Source organism: Oryx dammah, unplaced genomic scaffold, assembly GCF_014754425.2.
Source record: "Oryx dammah isolate SB20612 unplaced genomic scaffold, SCBI_Odam_1.1 HiC_scaffold_11056, whole genome shotgun sequence".
NCBI classification, from domain to species: domain Eukaryota; kingdom Metazoa; phylum Chordata; class Mammalia; order Artiodactyla; family Bovidae; genus Oryx; species Oryx dammah.
In genome coordinates this window covers 2,431,023-2,453,411 of record NW_024080450.1, presented here as the reverse complement: position 1 = coordinate 2,453,411, position 22,389 = coordinate 2,431,023, and the positions used below count along the sequence as shown (strand labels likewise).

At 50.2% G+C, this 22,389-nt stretch overlaps 1 protein-coding gene across 5 annotated transcripts in view; it reads left to right on the top strand.

Moving 5' to 3' along the window:
• Window positions 1–22,389, top strand: part of LOC120860357 (protein-tyrosine kinase 2-beta) — a 138,305-nt gene that overhangs the window by 97,702 nt on the left and 18,214 nt on the right. For all 5 annotated transcript variants that reach the window (XM_040236164.1, XM_040236163.1, XM_040236162.1 and 2 more), the window contains exons 3-21: window positions 4,398–4,576; window positions 5,106–5,193; window positions 6,766–6,845; window positions 9,234–9,296; window positions 9,820–9,874; window positions 10,312–10,452; window positions 10,860–10,934; window positions 11,550–11,651; window positions 12,313–12,430; window positions 12,996–13,035; window positions 13,683–13,729; window positions 14,766–14,816; window positions 15,331–15,428; window positions 16,149–16,233; window positions 16,873–16,973; window positions 17,209–17,324; window positions 20,300–20,400; window positions 20,581–20,670; window positions 21,492–21,696. In XM_040236164.1, the coding sequence (XP_040092098.1) occupies window positions 4,398–4,576; window positions 5,106–5,193; window positions 6,766–6,845; window positions 9,234–9,296; window positions 9,820–9,874; window positions 10,312–10,452; window positions 10,860–10,934; window positions 11,550–11,651; window positions 12,313–12,430; window positions 12,996–13,035; window positions 13,683–13,729; window positions 14,766–14,816; window positions 15,331–15,428; window positions 16,149–16,233; window positions 16,873–16,973; window positions 17,209–17,324; window positions 20,300–20,400; window positions 20,581–20,670; window positions 21,492–21,696 (1,835 nt within the window). The remainder of the gene's footprint in view (window positions 1–4,397; window positions 4,577–5,105; window positions 5,194–6,765; window positions 6,846–9,233; window positions 9,297–9,819; window positions 9,875–10,311; window positions 10,453–10,859; window positions 10,935–11,549; window positions 11,652–12,312; window positions 12,431–12,995; window positions 13,036–13,682; window positions 13,730–14,765; window positions 14,817–15,330; window positions 15,429–16,148; window positions 16,234–16,872; window positions 16,974–17,208; window positions 17,325–20,299; window positions 20,401–20,580; window positions 20,671–21,491; window positions 21,697–22,389) is intronic.

Here is a 22,389-nt window from a genome sequence, read left to right as displayed (position 1 = left end):
GAAAAGACACCACAAAGAGAAGCCCGTGTACTGCTCCTGGGGAGTATCCTCCACTCACTGCAACCAGAGAAAGCCAGTGTGCAGCGATGAAGACCCAGCACACCAAACTAAATAAAATAAATAAATAAAAATTTAAAAAATCTTATCTAAAGATACAGTAATGCAGACAGAGTGGCGTTGGCACAGTGCAGGCAGAAGTCAATAGAACAGAACTGAGAGCCCAGAATTTATATGGCCAATTGATTTTGACAAAGACAGCAAAACAATTCGATTAGGAACTGAAAATCAACAGCCAATGCTGAATAACCATAGATCTTTATGATTAAAAAAAAGTTTATTTGACCCCTACTTCATGCCAGACACAAAAGTTAACTCAAGTTCAATCACAGAGACAGAGGTAAAGCTAAAACTATGAAGTTTTTCTTTTATAACCTTTTAAAAATCAATTAATTTTTGGCTGCACCAAGTCTTTGTTGCTGTGTGCAGCCTTTTCCTAGTTTTGGACAGCAGGGGTTCCTCTCCGGTTGCAGTCTGCAGTCTTCTCTTATTGTGGAGCATGGGCTCTAGGGAACGAGGATTCCAAAAGTTGTGGCACACAGCTTTAGTTATCCCTCTGCACATGGAATCTTCCCGGACCAGGGATTGAACCCACGACCGCTGCATTGGCCACTGGACCACCAGGGAAGTCCTAAAGCTATGAAGTTTATACAAAAAAACAGGAGAATATATTCATGATTTGGAGACAGGCAAAGATTTCTTAAGATGCAAAAAGCACCGACCATAAAAGAATATTTTGGTAAATGAGACTTTATTGAAAGATGCTGTTAAGTAAATGAATAATAGGCACAGTGCAGATCTGGGCTTCCCTGGTAGCTCTGCTGATAAAGAATCCACCTGCAATGCAAGTGATCCTGGTTCAATTCCTGGGTCTGGAAGATCCCCTGGGGAAGGGATAAGCTACCCACTCCAGTGTTCTTGGGCTTCCCTGGTGGGTGAGATGGTAAAGAATCCACCTGCAATGTGGGAGTCCTCAGTTTAATCCCTGGGTTGGGAAGATCCCCTGGAGAAGGGAATGGCTACCTACTCCAGTATTCTGAGCTAGAGAATTTCATGGACAGAAGAGTCTGGCAGCCTACAGTTCAAGGGGTCGCAGAGTCGGACATGACTGAGCAACTTTTACTTTCACTTTCTTTCACAGGACAAATCTAGAGAAGATATTCATAAAACATATGCAGAGTACTTTTATCTAGATTGTATAAAGACCTCCTACAATCAATAAACACACACACACACAATGGACAACGAATTTGAACAAGTACCTCACAAAGGAAGATATATCAACTGTTATAGGCAGATGGAAGAGTGCTCAATATTGTTAGTCTTCAGGGAAATGCAAGTTTAAAACACAGTGGGATACTATGCATACTCACTAAAATGTCTAATATTCCACATGGAACAACAGACTGGTTCCAAATAGGAAAAGCAGTATGTCAAGGCTGTATATTGTCACCCTGCTTATTTAACTTATATGCAGAGTACATCATGAGAAACGCTGGGCTGCAAGAAGCACAGCTGGAATCAAGATTGCCAGGAGAAATATCAATAACCTCAGATAGGCAGATGACACCACCCTTATGGCAGAAAGTGAAGAGGAACTAAAAAGCCTCTTGATGAAAGTGAAAGAGGAGAGTGAAAAAGTTGGCTTAAAGCTCAACATTCAGAAAACGAAGATCATGGCGTCTGGTCCCATCACTTCATGGCAAATAGATGGGGAAACAGTGTCAGACTTTATTTTGGGGGCTCCAAAATCACTGCAGATGGTGACTGCAGCCATGAAATTAAAAGACGCTTACTCCTTGGAAGGAAAGTTATGACCACCTTAGATAGCATATTAAAAAACAGAGACATTACTTTGCCAACAAAGGTCCGTCTAGTCAAGGCTATGGTTTTTCTGGTGGTCATGTATGGATGTGAGAGTTGGACTGTGAAGAAAGCTGAGTGCCAAAGAACTGATGCTTTTGAACTGTGGTGTTGGAGAAGACTCTTGAGAGTCCCTTTGGCTGTAAGGAGACCCAACTAGTCCATTCTGAAGGAGATCAGTCCTGGGTGTTCCTTGGAAGGAATGATACTGAAGCTGAAACTCCAGTACTTTGGCCACCTCATGTGAAGAGTTGACTCATTGGAAAAGATTCTGATGCTGAGAGGGATTGGGGGCAGGAGGAAAAGGGGACAACAGAGGATGAGATGGCTGGATGGCATCACTGACTCGATGGACATGAGTTTGAGTGAACTCCAGGAGTTGGTGATAGACAGAGAGGCCTGGCGTGCTGCAGTTCATGGGTTCACAAAGAGTCGGACACGACTGAGCGACTGAATTGAACTAAACTGAAAAACATTTCTAACACCAAAAGTTGGAGAGGATGTAGTGTAATGGACATCTCATATATCACAGTATATATATAAAATGGAATCATTGTAGCAATCACTTATAAAGTTCATCTACCTTTGACCCAGTCATTTCTCTCCTAGGTATTTGTCCAGAGGAAATGACAACACACATACTCAAAAAGACTTGTACATTAATGCTTATAGTAATTTTATTTACAATAGCAAACATGAGGAATAGCCCAGGTATTTAGCAACAAGAGGATGAATAATATATATGAAATGATTCCAATTATATAAAGTTCTACAACAGGCAAAGCTAAGTAAAAGTGGGAGGGAAAAATTGTCGCCTAGAACCGGAAGTAGGAATGTACCATGAAAATTGACTGAAAAGGGATACGAGGGAACTTTCTGGAGATCTGGAAATATCTTAATTGATACGTGGGTTGCACAGTGTGTTCATGTGTCAAACTGCATAGCTAAACTTTGTGTCTTTAAATTAATATAAATTTCACTGTGAAAGAAGAACTGTAAGAATTGATGATAGTTGAGTGGTGGTTAAGTAGTAGATGGTGGTGTTATAGAATTAAAAATGGCGAAATGTTAGTAACTGTTGAAGATGGGTGGGGTATACATGGGGATTTATTATACTAAACTACTGACTTGTGTCTTCTTCATATATATTTGAAGTTTTCAATATTCACAGGGGTCTCAGACTGAGTGACATGTACTGCAAAGATACTCAGCAGAGATTGGTTAGTGCTTGTGAGTTTTTCATTTGCCTTTAGAGTACTTTTTACTCCATCGGGAATGGGCTTGATTGACCAATTATGTGTGGAACTCCATGAGTAACCTGAGTTAAAGTGGAACCAGTGTGACTTCAGAACTAGGCAGGACTTTATAGATGGTGGTTTTCCAGGCTGCTGTCAATAGGCCTGTTAATGCAACTCAGGCTCCAGGCCAGGAAGCTATGGCATCAGGCTGTGAGGTGAGCTGGCTTCTGGTCAAGAAGGAATAAGGAGGGCACCTAATTTTTTGTCAACACTCTGTTTCTGGTGGCCAAGCTTCCTGTGCAGAAATGGTGCCACCTAATCCCTAGTGCGAGTCTGCCCTTCTATCTTACCCTGCCCACCTTTCCATGAAGCAGCTTGATCTGCTACTAGTCCTCAGAGTCCAGGGCTCAGAATCCATATTCCAGCTTAATGCCATGAGCTGTGTGATCTCCATTAAAGTGAAGTGAAGTGAAAGTCGCCCAGTTGTGTCTGACTCTTTGCAACCCCATGGACTATATAGTACATAGAATTCTCCAGGCCAGATTATTGGAGTGGGTAGCCTTTCCCTGCTCTGGGGGATCTTCCCAACCCAGGGATTGAACCCAGCTCTCCCGCATTGCAGGCAGATTCTTTACCAGCTGAGCCACAAGGGAAGCCCAAGAATACTGGACTGGGTAGCCTATCCCTTCTCCAGCGGATCCTCCCAGGCCAGGCATTGAACTTGGGTCTTCTGCATTGAAGATGGATTCTTTACCAACTGAGCTATGATCACCCCTGTGATCTCCATAACTTTCCCCATCAGCCAAATGGGGAGGTAACACCTGCTCCCTTGTGTTGCACAGATTCAGTGAAATAATGTATGCACAGTTCCCAGAAATGCCTGCTGCAGACGCTTAGTAATGCTGGCTGAACTGGAAGCCATTCAGAGGGTGCTTCTTACATGGTCAGTTATGGATTGGTTGGGTTGGAATGAAATGCATAAGCATGGAATCCATGCTCTTTGCCTCACTGCATTTTCTCCTTTGCTTCTCCTCTCAGTTCCTCCATCTCTGTCTGACTTTGCAAACTTGCTCATTCATCACATAGAGCCTTACACTAGGTGCTAGTGAATCAGAGACGAATAAAACGTTTAAGTCAGAATCCCACCCTAGAGAATGACACTTCCAGGGGCTCTGTGAGGACTGTGGGAGCCCAGAAGGGCATACCCCTGAGTCAAGCCTCCTCTTTTCTCCTCTGTAGGACGTCATCGCCTCCATCCTGCTGAGCGGGCGGATCGGGCCCAACATCCAGCTGGCTGACTGCTATGGGCTGAGGCTGAAGCACATGAAGTCAGACGAGATCCACTGGCTGCATCCGCTGATGACAGTCGGGGAGGTGCAGGACAAGTATGAGTGTCTGCATGTGGAAGCCGAGTGGAGGTAAGAGAGGAGCCGCAGGTTCTGGAATGGGGGCGGGGAAAGGAGGAGACCCTGGGAGGCCTTTCCTCAGAGCACTTACCAACCTCTGAGAATATCCTAGAAAATCTGAGTGGCGTATTAGGTTGGCCCTTCTGCAGCATCCAATGCATGTGTTTGCTGAGACCTAATAAGGGCTCATCACACATCCGCATTCCAAGATGGATATCTAGGTGCATCCCTGGACTGGATGCTCTTGGTGCTATGGAGGAGGAGGAGCAGAAGTGCAAGGAGGAGGGGAAGCCAGGCCAAGGGCTGGGGAGTGAACCTAAGGAGAACAGCTACCATCGTGGGGAGGAGAGGGAGAGTCAGAACCAGCGCTGACTACTGTGGCTGGCAACCCACCCCTCTGTCCTCTGCGGTCCTCCACCCACCCATGGAAAAGAAGGAAAGAAGGAGCAAGTCCTGAATGGGTAGCCAGGAGCTCCGTGGGCAGCCCCTGGTGGGACCAGCTTCCCTCTGTCAAGCAGAGAATTTGAACTTCCTGTCCCAGGTATGACCTTCAAGTCCGCTACCTGCCGGAGGACTTCATGGAGAGCCTGAAAGAAGACAAGACCACGCTGCTTTATTTTTACCAACAGGTAAAAGTATTTTATCTTCCAGTCCCCTGGGTCCTATGACCATCCTCTCCTGGGGAGATGGAAAGACAAGGCTTGCATTTTGAAGGTCTCATTCCAGGAAAGTTCTCTCAGGGACATTCCTTGGTCCCTGGTCAGCTATCCAAACCTGCTTCCTTCACACCTGAGGGCTGAATGACCCCTCCCCATAGGCACAGGCCCTCTTGGATTTTCCTAGTGACTATTTTCTACCCAGACAACCTGGCTGGGGAAGCAGGCAGAGCACGTCCAAAGAGAAGGGAAGCAATCATAGCACACAGGCTCAGCTGTCTGACACACCTGGTTTCTAGCCCAGTTTTGCCACTTCTCAACCTGAAACCCCTCGGGACCTAATTTACCTGCATGAGGTTGTTTCCTCTTCTATAAAAAGGGGGTGATAAGAATACGTACATTACTGGGCTGCCATGAAGACCTAACGATAGTACTAGCAGTGTTCTGATTTGTAGTACTTGCCAATTTCCATGGTGTAAATAACCCCTGGTAGCTCAGGCAGTAAAGAATCCACCTGCAGTGCAGGAGACCTGGGTCCAGAAGATCCCCTGTAAAAGGAAATGGCAACCCACTCCAGTATTCTTACTTGGGAAATCCCATGGACCGAGGAACGTGATGGGCTACAGTCTGTGGGGTCTCAAGAGTCAAACACAACTTAGCAACTAAACTAAATCAAATACTCCCATCTTGGCCTATTTCAAAAGATTAATATATCAAGCAGCTCACAAAATTTTGGAAAACTTAATAACTGACTTCCATGAGCTGTTTGGAGCTCACCGCACTCCTGGCTGTAGTGCCCCTGAGGTGCCCAGCACAAGACATGGCGGCGAATAAGCACTCCGTGCACGAGAGCTGCCATGGCCATTTTGTGTCTGGCCTTTGCCCCAGCCTACGTCTCCTCCCGGTCCTCTAGAGACCGAGTCAGACTTTTCTCATATCTTGAGTGACATCCGTCACTACTTACCAACAAAGCTTTGGGTAAATTACTGTGTGCGTGTGTGCTCAGCCACTCAGTCATGTCCGACTCTTTGCAAACCCAAGGACTGTAGTCCGCCAGGCCCCTCTCGCCTCTCCAGGCTAGAATCCTGGAGTGGGTTGCCATGCCCTCCTCCAGAGGATCTTCCCAACCCAGGAGTCAAACCCTCATCTGTGTCTCCTGCACTGCAGGAGGATTCTTTAACTCTGAGCCATCGGGAAGCCAGAATAAATGACTAACTCCTCCCCCGACCCCCATTCCCAGTTTCTTTATCTCCAAAGTGAGGGGTGGGAGAGGGGAACCTGAACTTCCTGTCTTGTGGACCCTTAAAAAAATGTGCTATGAAAGTACTTCAAAAACTCGATCACGCCTGTGGGGGCACAATCAACACTACCCAGGGCACCTCCCCCTCCTGCTACACGGTTGTGCATTTGCGGGGGGAGGGATGAGAGACCACTCAGGGCAGCAGGATGGTGTTCAAAGCCCCCTCCACCTCCTGGGGCCTCTGCTCATCTCAGGGAATGGGGAGCAAGGGCGGGAGTCTGAACCGTGGCCTTTCTCCCTGACAGCTCCGGAACGACTACATGCAGCGCTATGCCAGCAAGGTCAGCGAGGGGATGGCCCTGCAGCTGGGCTGTCTGGAGCTCAGGTAGGCGGCCTCCAGGCCACTCCAGGGAGGTTGCCTGCTCCTTCCCTCCTCCACTGGGCTCTCGGCCAGCCTGGACTCTCGGCCAGCCTGGACTCTCCTCCAAGGCAGGAATGTGAGAGCCAGAAGGGGACAAGTGGTGGCTGACAGACGGTAAGGCCCCGAGGTGCTCACCGTCTGGCCCTGGGAAGAGAGGCGCCAGCCCTCTCTCTGGTCGGTGTCCCCTGTCTGCCTTTCGCTGCCACTGTTCTTGCCTCCAGGCTCTGGCTTCTTCCTTCTACCTGCCATCCAGGTGATCCAGTAAACGTTCCTTTGAATACTAGGCAAGCTTCTGGGAGATACTCGAATGCTCTGTGTTGCTCACTGCTGTATCCCCCGCTCCAATAGGTGCTAATAGATGTGTACAGAGTTAGTAAATCATCCAGCTCAGACACTCAGTCACTTCTGACTCTGTGACCCCACAGACTGTAGCCTACCAGGCTCCACTATCTGTAGGATTCTCCAGGCAAGAATACTGGAGTGCGTCGCCATTTCCTCCTCCAGGAGATCTTCCCAACGCAGGGATCGAACCTGCATCTCCTGAACTGCAGACTAATTCTTTATCACTGAGCCACCAAGGAAGTCCCCAGAGTTGTTTGCTTTCCCTCAACAGTCTTAGAAAACCTCAGAGCACGCCTGTGAAACACACCTTGATAACGGGCAGGGTGACCCTGGGCTCTTCCTACAGTGCCCACTCAGGGGTCTCTCCATCTTGAAGTCCCCCGTTCCCCAGGTCCACCCCACCTACCCCTCCCTGCGCAGATTGGCCATAAGGCCGTATGTGTCCACCACTCTGTCAGATGCCAAGTGGTCCACATGCGCTAGTCTGAAATCCGTCAAATCCTTGAGCTCAGGGTTGGTGCCACCTTCTCCTGGCACATGAGGGCACAGTATGAATTTGTATGACTGGGTAACCGTGAAAGATCTGAAGACCTCTTTGCTGGTGGACACGTGCTGACATTTATTTTGTAGAGTTACTTAACTGCATGCAGCATGCCAATATGGTCAGTTACCTGGAAGTACATTTGCAGCTCACCCAACCCAGGGGTGTTGCGGATGGCCACACTGCCTTGTACAGTGTGGAGTATTTGGAACATGTAGAGAAGGAGAAAAAGTGACTAAAATCATTTGAAATTCCATTAACCAGAGATAACCTCCATTAGCAGAGTAGCTCCAAGTCAGGTTTTTTCCAATGCATTTTTTTTCCTCTAAAATCGAGACCATAATTATTACTACTTATCTTGATTGACAATATGTTCAAAAATACCATTTATTAAAAATTGTTAAGGACATAGCACTACATGTTTTAAGTTTTTATGTAGATCTCTTCTATGATTTCATGCTTTAGATATTCTTCTCAGTTCCATGATTTGAGAATATTTCTCTAGCTTTTCTTCTAGTTTTAAAATAATTTCATTATTAACATTTTCCCTTTAATCTATCTAGAATAAATATTTAGAATAAAGTGTGAGATGAAGGCCTAACCATACTCTTTTCTAAACACTGTAAATTTTGTAAATTTATTGTTTATGAATCATAAGTTACTTGCCCTTCTCTGCTTATGGTATCAAAAGCATAAAACTATTCCCAGATGTGCACAAGGACACATGGGTTAAAGTAACATTGAGTTACTAATGTATGATCAGGAGCAGGACAATGTCTGCAACAGTTGAAGAAATTACTAGACACAATGATCCAAACGGGGAAGGGAAGATAAGACAAATAGTATTGGCTATTTGGTCTCCACGTAAACAATTATTATAAATAAGTAATACCCAAAAATCTCTAGGAAGACATATATTTTAAGGGAAAATCATACTTAAAGAATATGTATAAAAATTTAATAGATGTCACCCCAGGTGGTAGGATTATGGATTTGTTTTATTTTCTTCTTCTGTCTCATAAATGCTAAAGTTTTTATATGTACTATATTTTATAATTATTTGCATGCATACACATAGATTTTCAGAGGTAGCAAATGAGGGGAAAGGAAGTCACAAAGGGAACACAGAACCTAAAAGGTGGATGTCAGTGTTTCTCAGCTATAAGTCGAGTGTTGGCTGCCTTGGGTCATTTATTTTTAGAGAACACTGATAGAACCCCTGTCCTCCTCCTCTGCCCACCAACTGCATAAGCCAGAGGTGGACACCCTGGAGTACAACTGGAGTCTTGCCTAGGAAGGAAATTTGTGGGTTTTCTAAAATTCATAGTTTTCTAAATACTGAATTTTTCACCTCTCCTTCCTTTCTCCCTCCTAGTGGTTCCCACATCAAGCAGGGGAGGGTGCTTCTGGGCCAACATGTGGGTGTTGGGTGGCCCAGCTCTGATGGCTTGTGGCTTCTCTCTCTGCAGGCGGTTCTTCAAGGACATGCCCCACAATGCACTTGACAAAAAGTCCAACTTCGAGCTCCTGGAGTAAGTCCTGGGACTGGCCCCAGCCTCTCTTCCCTTCCCCTCTCCTGCTTTGCTCTTCTTGCTCACCTCCTTTACACCTCCATCCCTAGACCAGAGCCAGGCAAGACCCATCTCCCTGGTGTGCTCACCTTTCCCTGATCGGCCCGAAGTCCTGAGTTAGGGATATAGAAAGTATTAATCACTCAGTCTTGTCCAATTCTTTGCAACCCCATGGATGGTAGCCCACCAGGCTCCTCTGTCCATGGAATTCTCCAGGCAAGAATACTGGAGTGGGTTGCTGCTGCTGCTGCTAAGTCACTTCAGTCATGTCTGACTCTGTGTGACCCCATAGACGGCAGCCCACCAGGCTCCACCGTCCCTGGGATTCTCCAGGCAAGAACACTGGAGTGGGTTGCCATTTCCTTCTCCAGAGGATCTTCCTGACCCAGGGATCGAAACTGGGTCTCACGCAACACAGGCAGTTCTTTACCATTTGAGCCACCAAAGTGAACTCAAATGCTGCTTTTCCCCCTCTTACTTTCAGGAAAGAAGTGGGCCTGGACCTGTTTTTCCCAAGGCAAATGCAGGAGAACTTAAAGGTAAGGAAACCAGTGGATGAAGAGCCCAGAAAGTCTCCCTTCATGTCTCCCTTATGTCGCCCAAGGAATAGATCTGTAAGGGATGGAGCTGGGGACCTGTGGGCAAGCCAGGGTGTCTGTGCTGCCTTAGGCCATCTGGACCTGGGACTGCTCCATGCATCCCGTGGGCCCATCTGTGTCCAGGAATCAAGAAACCCTGCTCTAGTTCCACATCAAAGGCCAGTTAGCTCTATGGCCTGAGCACCGGGGGTGCTACCACCCCTGCCTGCCTCCCAGGGCCATGGTGAGCTCCCTTGAGACCACCATGGTGTAAGAGATCACCACTGCCCTCACGGTCTACAGAGGCCTAAGGAACTGTCCTACAGCAGTGTGCAGGCCTGTGGTGAGATCCTAAGGGAAGGAATCGGGCCCCGCTCACCCCTGACCCTCTCACCCAGCCCAAGCAGTTCCGGAAGATGATCCAGCAGACATTCCAGCAGTATGCCTCGCTCCGGGAGGAGGAGTGCGTCATGAAGTTCTTCAACACCCTCGCAGGCTTCGCCAGCATTGACCAGGAGACCTACCGCTGTGAACTCATTGTAACACCGCCCTCTTTTCATTCTCTCCCTGACCCAAATCCCAAGTCTCTCCAGAGAGCAGGCCATGGGGGCAACTCAGGGTGGGGATGGGGGTTGAGACAACCCTCCAACCTACTGCCTGTAGGTTCTGTGGCACCAGGACCTCCCCCAGTATATCTGAAAATGCAACTAATGCTAAGCTACTTGCTTGCCAAAGGGAGCTGAAACCTTGGCTCCAACTCTGGGAGGAGGTGGGCAGTGCTGGCAGAGTGTTGGGAGCAGGGTGATCTGTATGGTGGGAGGTTAGGATAGAAGGAGCTGGAGGGTCCAGGAGACATGGCTTGTGTCTAGCTAGTGAATTGTTTTCAAGCCTCTGAAATATGGGCAGACAGAACAGAGGCAACAACCTGTCTCTCCTTTGATTCCAGCAAGGATGGAACATTACTGTGGACCTGGTCATTGGCCCTAAAGGCATCCGCCAGCTGACAAGCCAAGATGCAAAGGTAGAGAGAGATGGGGTGGGGAGGGGGGCAAGCCCCACCCAGCTCCAGGCAGAGCGCTCTTTCCCTTTTGGCTGCCTCCCATCCTGGCCTGTCCCATCGGTTCTTCCACTCCACTGCTGAGAGCAGAGAGGCTCTTGGTATCAGCAGCTGTGAGGAGGCTATTTGGGATAATGGGATGGGGAGCGTGGGCCATTACATCCCTGGGACTGTCCCTGGCACAGAGCGGGTGGGGACAGGTGTGGTTAAGGTGGGGGAGGGGAAGAGGGAAGGATACTACTGTTGCTCTTCTGGCAATAGTAGTTGCTCTTTCAATGGCATATGGGGCTATCACGTCCCTGGGAGTCAGAAGAACCAGGTTCAGCCCTGGCCCTACCACCAGCTTGGCATATGACCGTGGGCAAACCTTGACTCTTTCCAGGTTCATTTTTTCTTCTGCAAGGGGCTTGGGCTAGGTGATCCTTCTAACCTGAATGGTCTTTGATTCCCTCTTCATCCCCGCCGAGAGACTCCAATGCCTGGTTCTTCCTCTCTCCCTACCCCCACCCCATACTGATCAATCCTCGTGGCCCGATCCCAGGAATGGCATGGTCTGAAGGAACCCCTCCTTTCCCACAGCCCACCTGCCTGGCTGAGTTCAAGCAGATCAAGTCCATCAGGTGCCTCCCTCTGGAGGAGGGCCAGGCAGTACTGCAGCTGGGCATCGAAGGCGCTCCCCAGGTGAGCATTTCTGAGAACACTGGGCATGCCTGCTCAGGCCAGCCTGGCCAGGGCTTCCCTGGCTGCTGAGATCTTGTTAAGTAAAGGGCACCTAGTTCTTAGACCAGGTAGCAGGATGATGTCAAACTAAGGAAAAGTATATCAGGAAGCAAAACTGTTGTTAAAAATGTCAAGAAAGAAGTTGTAGGAAGTTTGGGGGAGGGCAGGAGTAAAGTGACCAGAAATCAAGGTACAGATCAGAGGTCTAACTGTGAACAGGAAACAGTGACTCAGAGCCAAGACCTTGGGGACCCATGGCTTTTTGTAGGTGGGAGAACGAGAGAGACCTCAGACCACAAACAGATTGTATGCCCGTCCTTTCATCCACGTGTCCTCTGCCCCACTCCCTCCCTCTTCCCTTTTCTCCCTTTCTGCTCAAGCATACAAGGCATGTGCTGTGTGCTCAGTGCCTAGAAAAAGGAATTCCCTTCCTGGAGTGTAAGGTGGTCAGTTGGGCGCGGTGACGAGAGCGCCCCCTGGTGGCAATGGGGAATACAAGCCCAGCCCCAGAAGAGGAGCTGGTGGAGTCCAGGCAGGCCATGGTTAGAAGTCCTGCAGTCCCGTGGGGGTGACTCTAGCCAAGGCTCTGGGGTCTCATCCTTGGCTGGTCTCTTCCCTGCAGTCCTTGTCCATCAAAACCTCCTCTCTGGCAGAGGCCGAGAACATGGCTGACCTCGTAGATGGTTACTGCAGGCTGCAAGGGGAACACAAGGGCTCTCTCATCATTCGAACCAAAAAAGGTGTGTTTCCACTTGAAGGTAACCTGGCCCAACAGGCAGTGGGTGGCATACCCGAGCCAAGCCTCTGGGAAGGAGCAGGAAAAGCTAAACCATTGACGGATGTGTGAATGAAGAGCATTTCGAAGTGTGGGGAGGGGCTCCCCCAGCCCTTCTGGACACTCCCTGTAATCCCATCCCAGATGCCTGGCTACAGCCCTGGCCCCGCTGACCAAGGGTGGCATGGGGTGCTGGGGGCAACTTCTGATGGAGAGATGTTTGTCACCCCGGGAAGATCAAAGCTGTTGCCAGAACATTGCTGGTCCGTCCTGTTTGGGGATGGAATCAGAAAGCAAGAGTCAGGCTGGGATGTGTGGCAGTGGCAGAGGAAGTCTGAGAGTCGCTTCTTAGTGCTAAAGGGTTCCAGTTCAGGGCAACAGCCTATCCAGCTTCCACTCCGACTCTCAGGAGCCGTGGAGTGGTGGGAGGGGTCTCCTTTGTGTCGGCTGGTAGAAGCAATGAGGTCCATCATCCATCTGGGACCCTGTGTCCCTGGTTCCAGCTCCCCTTCTTCCTCTCCTCTCCCCAGATGGTGAGAAGCGGAACAGCCTGCCCCAGATCCCCATGCTGTGAGTACAACCAGCCGCGAGGGAGAACCGGCCCCGTCCTCAGCCCATGTCCTTACGAAGGCAGACCGAACAGGGAGGGGGCCTCCCCTGCCACGTTTTCCAGTTTCTGGCCCCCAGGAGAAAATGCTGGAATTCCAGCATTTCACAAGTGGTTATTTTTCACCAGTAAATTTCTCCCAGTAAATTCATGCAGGGTTATTCCTATGTCCTAAAGCCACCTGGCACCATCTTGGGCGGGGGAGGGCGGAAGCGGGGGTGATTGCTGCTGTCCCCTCAGGTGGCGTTAGTGGTAAAGCACCTGCCTGCCAGTGTAAGAGACATGGGTTCAGTCCCTGGGTTGGGAAGTTCTCCTGAAGAAGGGCATGGCAACCCACTCCAGTACTCTTGCCTGGGGAGTCCCACGGACAGAGGAGCCTGGCCGGCTACAGTCCATAGGATCGCAGAGTTGGACACGACTGAAACGACTTAGCAAGAAAACCTCCCTCCTGTCTCCTGGTGGCCTGGGCCATGCTCCCAGCTTAGTGCCATCAGAACACGCTGCTTCTCCAGGCAGGGTGGGAGGAAGAGAGGGGGAATGAGGCTGCCCTGGGTGGGCACTGCCAGGCTCTGAGCTCACTTGGCTCCTGCCCTGTCCTCTCCTCCCGTAGAAACCTGGAGGCTCGGCGGCCCCACCTCTCAGAAAGCTGCAGCATAGGTAAGCCTGCCCACCTGCTGTCCTCTGCCTGCGCCCAGAACCTCCCTTCTGCCTGCTCTTGTGGCATCCTGAAGGATTCCCTCAAAGTTACAGAAAAATGAACTTTTCCTATGACTGCTCAATGACAGCTAAAAATATAATAGCTAATATGTATTGGGCGGGGCTTCCCTTGTGCCTCAATGGTAAAGAACTGACCTGCCAATGCAAGAGACATAGGTTAGATCCCTGGGTCAGGAAGATTGCTGGAGAAGGAAATTGCAATCCACTCCAATATTCTTGTCTGGAGAATCCCAGGCAAGGCTACAGTCCATGGGGTTGAAAAGAGCTGGACACGACTTAGCAACTGAACATGAGCACAAACATGTTAGACAGCTAGTATGAGGCACCATGTTTGTCTTGGTCAGCTCAGGCTTCATAAAAAAGCCACAGACTGGGGAGCTTAAACAACAGACACTGATTTCTGACAGCTCTGGAGGTGGAAGTCCAAGTCCAGGTGCCAGAGTGGTGGGGTCCTGGTGAGGTCTTTCTTCGTGGCTTGCAGACAGCCGCCTTCTCTGTGTCCTCGTGTGGTGCACAGATGGAGAGCTCTAGTCTCTCTTCCTCTTCTTCTAAAGACACTCATCCCACCATGGGGGCCCCACCCTCAGGACTTCATCTAACCCTAATCACCTCCCAAAGACCCCTTCAAACACCACCACTCCTGGGGTCAGGGTTTCAACATATGCATTTGAGAGGACACAAGCATTCAGTTCATGACAGTGTTAAATACATAATCGGTATTGTTTTCTTTAATATTTACATTCCCCAGAAATAGTCATTTCACACAAAGGGAAGCAGATTAAAGGAGATGAACCAACTTGCCCTAAATAGACAGGCAGCAGCAAGGAGGGATTCAGGCCGAGGACCCTGGGCCCTGTGATGTCAGCTTAGTTCCACTGACCTGTGGCAGGCGGGGCAGGAAGGGGGCTCATACCTGGTTCCTGGTGATGCCCCCCTCAAGGCATCTTGCCCATGTGGCGTCCTCCTGTCATTTCAGAATCAGACATCTATGCTGAGATCCCTGACGAGACCCTACGAAGACCAGGAGGTAGACCCCTGACCACCCCCCAACCCATGTCAACCACCACCAGGGCCGTGGGATGTGACATCTGGGGACACATATGACATCACAGGGGGACTTTCTTTCTTTCCTGTGTCGTCTTCCATGTGTGTCTCAGCCAGGGACACAACTGAGTGAGGCACCTGTGATTTGAAAGCAGAGATCACTGTTTTTATCCCATCACCGTTGACCCTTGGTGTGTCTGTGGTGGAGGAGTGTGCCAAGAGCATGGACATGGGACTCAGCTTTCCCAAGTCTGAGACAATGGAACCTTCTAGACCCCCTTTCCCAGCCTAGCCCCTGGTTCCTGGCTGAGGCGTTGGTGGGGGAGGTCTGGTCACACCTGGGCAAGAGGGGTCGGAGCCTGGTGTTAGAGCCTCTGGATACTCAGAATCCCGGGAATATGGGCATTCAGAATCCCCAGGGACGTCGATTCTTGGATTCCCAGGGGGTGCCAACCAGTTTCTGTGCCCCAGGACTGTCTGTTTTATCACCTGTGCAGGCCCACAGTATGGCATCACCCGGGAAGATGTGGTCCTGAATCGTATTCTCGGTGAAGGCTTTTTTGGGGAGGTCTATGAAGGTGTCTACACGAATCACGTGAGTTTGTGATATGCAAGTTCTGTTCTTCTGTAGAAAGAGAAAGGAGCTCAAATACTCTAGTGTTGGGGGAGGGGGTGTGCTGTGGTGTGTGGAAATTCACACATTTGGCCTTTGCAGTGTTTATGAAATACGCAGAGAGTGATGAAAACAAGAGTCATTTCCCAGTAAGGCTGTAATTGCAGGGATCGGAAGAGAGGCAACATCTATGGGGCATGGGATGGGGCCCAGCGGTGGGGACTGACTCTTATGGGAGAACATGAAGGGGGAAGCTCCATGTGACGCACTTGTGAGAAAGGGAAGGTGGACTCCAAGGTCGCTGATGGGGCTGGACAAGTTTGCCTTTGTGTTTGTGCTTCAACCAGGCCTGGGGGAAAAGCAAAATTGTAAAAACCAACAATAAAGAGAAAAAGGCCTGGACGCCATATCTGACAATGGCCTTGCATGTGACCTGCACACACTCGCTAACTTTGGGCAGGTTGCGTGGACCCCCAGCCTCTGTGTCCTCACCTGGACAGCCAGGGGCTCAAGAGATCTGATCTTCAACGTTCCTCCAGTCCAAATGTACCCTGATCAGGAGGAAGTGGGTGTGGAAGAGAGGAGGGGAAGAGATAGGAAGTGCAGGCTTTGCAGAGACCCAGATGTCACCTATCTACTGGGGACGCCGGTGAGGGGAGCTCTGGACAGAACTGAGGGTCCCTGGACACACTCTTATTGCAGAAAGGGGAGATGATCAACGTGGCTGTGAAGACCTGCAAGAAAGACTGCACTCTAGATAACAAGGAGAAGTTCATGAGTGAGGCAGGTAGGTGTCCCTGGGGAGACACCAGCACAGGGGCTGGAAAAAAGCCTGGAGACTATGCAGACCGGGAAGCGGGAAGGGGTTGAAGCATCTGCGGTGGAGGTCAGGGAGGCAGTGGACAGAGCTGATATCCACAGGGGGAATAGGCTGCACCCCTGGCTCTGGGTCCAGACAGCAGACCTTGATTGTTGCTTTGGACCTTTGAGGCGCTGGAGCACCTATCCCTAACCCCTAGTTCCTAGTCCCTAGCACCTAAACCAAACCCCTCACCCTAACCCTAACACCTAACTGCTAACCCTAACACCTAACCATAACTCTAACAGCTAACCCTACCCTAACCCTAAACCTAAACACTAGCCCAAACCCTAACCCTAATCCCTAACCATAACCCTAAACGCTAACCCTAACCCCTAAACCCTAACCCCAACCCCAACCCTAAACCTAACTCCTAACCCCGAACCCTAATACCTCACCCCAACCCTAATCCCTAACCCCTAAACCCTAACCCTAACTCCTAATCCCTAGCTCCTAACACTAATCCCTAACCCTAACACCTAACCACTAACCATAACACCTAATCCCTAACCCCACCCTAACCCTAAACCTAACCCCTAACCCTAACCCTCTCACCCCCACTTGCAGTGATCATGAGGAACCTGGACCACCCACACATTGTGAAGCTGATCGCCATCATCGAAGAGGAGCCCACCTGGATCGTCATGGAACTGTACCCCTACGGGGAGGTGAGCTGGAGCCAAGGAGGACCCCTGTGATGACAGCTGGGCTGCAGTGGAGCAACACCTAGAGAGGGGGTGGCCAGGGAGCATGCATCTGGAGCCAGCGGCCCTTAACTCCCGGCAAGGCTGTTTGGAGAGGAAGTTGCCAGATTCTTCTGCCAGCCTGGGTGTCCCCTACCCCATCGCCCAGCTCCACACCCAGGTCAGGCAGAGTCCTCAGGGCATCTTCCCTTTCCTGCAGCTGGGCCACTACCTGGAGCGAAACAAGAACAGCCTGAAGGTGCTCACTCTTGTCCTGTACTCGCTGCAGATCTGCAAGGCCATGGCCTACCTGGAGAGCATCAACTGTGTCCACAGGTGGGGCTGGGGAGGGGCCTGGAGAAGGTGGGGTCAGGCACAGACCAGGGTTGAAGGCCTGGCTTTGGTCCCACATAGGACAGCTTGAGCACCTTCTTGGGACCCATGTCCCCCTCTAAAAGTACAACAGCCAGAGGTCCCTCCCAGGATTGCTAGGAAGAGGAAATCTGAAATCAGGGGTGTCTGCCTGTAACTCAGTAGCCCACATCCCTGTGGGTGCAGGAAATCACTTCCCTGCTTGCTGCTCACTTATTCTCTGGCATTTCCATTTGGTGGCACCCAGCCTAGCAGGAGAAGGCAATGGCACCCCACTCCAGTACTCTTGCCTGGAAAATCCCATGGACGGAGGAGCCTGGTAGGCTGCAGTCCATGGGGTCTCGAAGAGTCAGACACGACTGAGCGACTTCACTTTCACTTTTCATTTTCATGCATTAGAGAAGGAAATGGCAACCCACTCCAGTGTTCTTGCCTGGAGGATCCCAGGGACGGTGGAGCCTGATGGGCTGCCATCTATGGGGTCGCACAGAGTTGGACACGACTGAAGCAACTTAGCAGCAGCAGCAGCAGCCTAACAGGAGAGACTGGGTTCTGGCAGCACTAGGACAATCCTGGGGTCCCGGGCCTTCCAGCCCAAGTGAGTGGCACTGCCCTGGTCTCTGACACCTCCAAGCTGCCAAGTCCAGTCCTCTGTGTGACTGTGGCACTGGTCCCTTCTCTACCTGGCTTTGTCCCCTTCCCTGAAGGGAGGTCTCCATCATGGGGGATACGATCCTCTGGAGGAGACAGAGTTCAGTTCAGTTGCTCAGTTGTGTCGAATTCTTTGCAACCCCATGGACTGCCCCACACCAGGCTTCCCTGTCCATCACCATCTCCTGGAGCTTGCTCAAATTCATGTCCATCAAGTCAGTGATGCCATCCAACCATCTCATCCTCTGCCATCCTCTTCTCCTGCTTTCCATCCTTCCCAGCGTCAGGGCCTTTGCCACTGAGTCAGTTCTTCACATCAAGTGGCCAAAGTATCAGAGTTTCATTTTCAGCATCAATCCTTCCAATTAATGTTCAGGACTGAATTCCTTGACTGATTTGATCTCCTTGCAGTCCAAGGGACTCTCAAGAGTCTTCTCCAACCCCACAGTTCAAAAGCATCAATTCTTCAGCACTCAACTCTCTTTATGGTCCAGCTCTCACACTCATACATGACTACTGGAAAAACATAGCTTTGACTAGACAGACCTTTGTTGGCAAAGTAATGTCTCTGCGTTTTAATATTCTGTCTAGGTTGGTCATAGCTTTTCTTCCAAGGAGCAAGCATCTTTTAATTTCATGGCTGCAGTCACCACCTGCAGTGATTTTGTAGCCCAAAAAAACAAAGTCTGTCACTGTTTCCATTGTTTCCCCATCTATTTCCCATGAAGTAATGGGACCAGATGCCACGATCTTCATTTTTTGAATGTTCAGTTTTAAGCCACCTCTTTCACTCTTCTCTTTCACTTTCATCAAGGGGCTCTTTAGTTCCTCTTTGCTTTGTGCCATAAGGGTGATGTCATCTGCATATCTGAGGTAATTGATATTTCTCTCTGCAATCTTGATTCCAGCTTGTGCTTCATCCAGCTTGGCATTTTGCATAACGTACTTTGCATATAATTTAAATAAGCAGGTGAAAATATACAGCCTTGACGTACTCCTTTCCCAGTCTGGAAGCAGTCCGTTGTTCCATGTCAGGTTCTAACTGCTGCTTCTTGACAGATTTCTCAGGAGGCAGGTCAGGTGGTCTGGTATTCCCATCTCTTCCAGAATTTTCCACAGTTTGTTGTGATCCACACAGTCAAAGGCTTTGGTGTAATCAATAAAGAAGTAGATGTTTTTCTGGAACTCTCTTGCTTTCTTGATGATCCAGCTCAAAGCCCTGAGATGAGCAGGTGAATTCTTCAGTCCAACACCATCCCCCTCAGATATGGGGCCATATGGCTGACACTATGCGCAGCGATGCTGGGGGATGTGAATATGCATCCACTCATTCATTCACTCACTTGTGCAGCAAATATGATGGAACTCTTCCTGTGGGCCTCCAGGCAGTGTCCTAAGCTCTGGGATTAAGTCACAATCAAAACAAACAGAAACCCCTTTCCTTGTAAAGCTCATCTTCTAGCATCTTCTAGGATGAACAGTCAGGGGGCAAAGTGGTATAATAGATTTGCATCCTTGTGTGACATTGTTGGGCTTTGAAGTCATCTTTTCAATAACAAAGACAAACAGTGGGGTGCAGAACCTGCCTGGGAGAAGCAAGAGATAGATAGAAGTGATGGGGGGTTAGAAGTGATGTGGGGATTCAAGATGACTGAGTGGGTAAGGGCTCCCAGAGTGGGGGATTGAAGTGGGGGGGTGAGAGCTCAGCTCTGGGTGGCACCTCTCACCTGCCAGCTGCCAGGTGTGTTCCTCCAGCTCTCTGCCCCACTCTCCTCCATACCAGGGGTTCCCAGGGACTCTGAGCCAGGTCCTGGCTCTCCCAGTGCCCCCTGAAAGTGAGCTGTGAGCGGCTGTGGGGTCACAGAACAAGGAGAGGTTAATTGTGATCAGGAAAGTGGTCAGGCTTCCTCCCTGAAGTGTGAGCGGGGTGACGGCATCTCCAGCAGAGGGGACAATACATGCAGTGACTGGAGCAAATATGGGGAACACAAGACAGGCTTGAAGGTGGAGATGCATGAGAAGGGATGACGGGAGACAGGGCTCAGCAACGAGATGCAAGGAGGCAACAAGGGTGTGTAAGCAGCAGGAAAGACCAGCCAAGGCTCCTGCCTGAGCCAAGTTCCAGCAAGACGAGTTGTGGGGCCAGGAAGGGCTGACCCACAGAAGCTGCTTGATTCTCCTCCGGAGGCTGGGGCCCTGAAGCTCTCTTCTCCTCTGCCTCTCTGTCCATCTGTCTGTCCCCCTGAAGTGTTATGAACCACCTCACCCTGGTCTCTGCCTCCTTCCAGGGACATTGCTGTCCGGAACATCCTGGTAGCCTCCCCGGAGTGTGTGAAGCTGGGGGACTTTGGCCTTTCCCGATACATTGAGGATGAGGAGTATTACAAAGGTGAGGTGGGGGGTGTGTTACAGCTTTGTCCCCGAACGGCAGTCCTGAAGCCAAAATCTCCCCAAAAGATGACTATAAGGCAAGTCTAGGCCAACAGTCTCTGGAGAGTAAGCTGCCTTTCTGGATAAGTCTGGATCGTTCTTCTCTAAGAGCTCCCATAAACCCTTGGTCCACCCACAGCCTCTGTGACCCGTCTGCCAATCAAATGGATGTCCCCCGAGTCCATCAACTTCCGCCGCTTCACAACCGCCAGCGATGTCTGGATGTTTGGTGAGCAGACTCTCCATAGGGCGTGGACAAGGGTTTGATTACCTCTCTGTGACCAGGATAAGAGGGGGCACAAGAAGCAGGGGTCTGGACCCTCGGGTTCTGTTTTGCTGCCACCACTGAGGAGTCCCGGAGGTGGGGAGTCAGTGGTGGATTGGGGGTGACACGAGCTAAGGGCAGCCTGCATTCATCTTCATGGAAAAGGCTCTTGATATGAGCGTGAGCTCCCAAAACAGCCCCAGGACTAAGGTGAGGCCACCCCACAGGGGACCCTCAAAGGCAGAGCTGAGCTCTTCTCAGAAGAAGGTGCAGGGTGAGGAGAGAGGAAAACCAAGTGATGGACAGCCACTTAAAAGGCACACAGCCATGTAGATCCTCTGTCTCAGATCTCCACAGCCTGCCCAGTACAATCTCATCATTCTTCTTCCCATTTTCCAGACAAGGAAACTGAGGCTCAGCAAGTCAGGGGCTTGCTCGTGATCACACAGGCAGCAAGCGTTGGCTCTAGGCTTCGTATGCTAGCTTTCTGATGGAGGCTTGGTTCCTTTGACGGTCCCCTTCTCCAGAATCCTAACAGCTCCATGTGGAAAGGGCCTGGGTATGGGAGCTTAGTTCACTTACAGTCATAGGCGATTGATCCCTTAGCAGACCACCACATGGGCAGGACCCCCAGAATGCTATCTATAGAGGAGAGAGAGGAACACAGGGCGGTCCCCAGGAGGCACTGAGCGTTGACCGCACGGCGCTCTCTGGAGAGGGTGGGCTGCCTCTCCAGGTTCGAGTCCCCTCAGCACGGGCCCTGAGCCCTCTCCTCCCGCCTGCAGCTGTGTGCATGTGGGAAATCCTGAGCTTCGGAAAGCAGCCCTTCTTCTGGTTGGAGAACAAGGATGTCATTGGGGTGCTGGAGAAGGGGGACCGGCTACCCAAGCCTGACCTCTGCCCGCCCATTCTCTACACCCTCATGACCCGCTGCTGGGACTATGACCCCAGTGAACGACCCCGCTTCACCGAGCTCGTGTGCAGCCTCAGGTGAGCAAGGAGACAGGTATGGGGTGGAGGACTGCAAGCCCAGGGCCCCCTGAGAGCAAGTCTCCTCTTTAGCAGCACATAGAGGTTTATAGCTGTGTGTGTGTGCTCAGTCACTAAGTCATGTCCAACTCTTTGTGACCCCATGAACTGTAGCCCACCAGGCCCTTCTGTTCATGGCATTTCCCTGGCAAGAATGCTGAAGTAGGTAGCCATTCCCTTCTCCAGTGGATCTTTCTGACTCAGGGATCAAACTAGGGTCTCCTGCATTACAGGCAGATTCTTTACCATTTGGGACCACATGAAAATAGATTTGGGGGCTATATTTGGCCTGTGGGCCTAGTTTGCTGGCTCCTATTTTAAGGAACCCAATGCTTAATTAACATTAAATACTACAGCTTTAAATACTCTAGGCAACTTTTGGGCATTTTTTTAGAAAATCATCCCCAGAAACTGCCATTTGGGAAGGCACCACAGGAGAGGCTGGGAATCCCAGGTCCGGACAATGGGAATCTTTGAAAAAAATTTGCACAGTGTGAGAGCTGGGAGTTAAGTTTTGTTGCAGGCAAAATGAGGACTGCAGCCTGGGAGACAACATTTCAAATAGCTCTGAGAAACTGCTCGGAAGAGGTGAAGGGGGAGCCAGCTTATATAGAAGTTTTGCAACAAAGGGCAGGTTGTCTGAACAGCAAACAA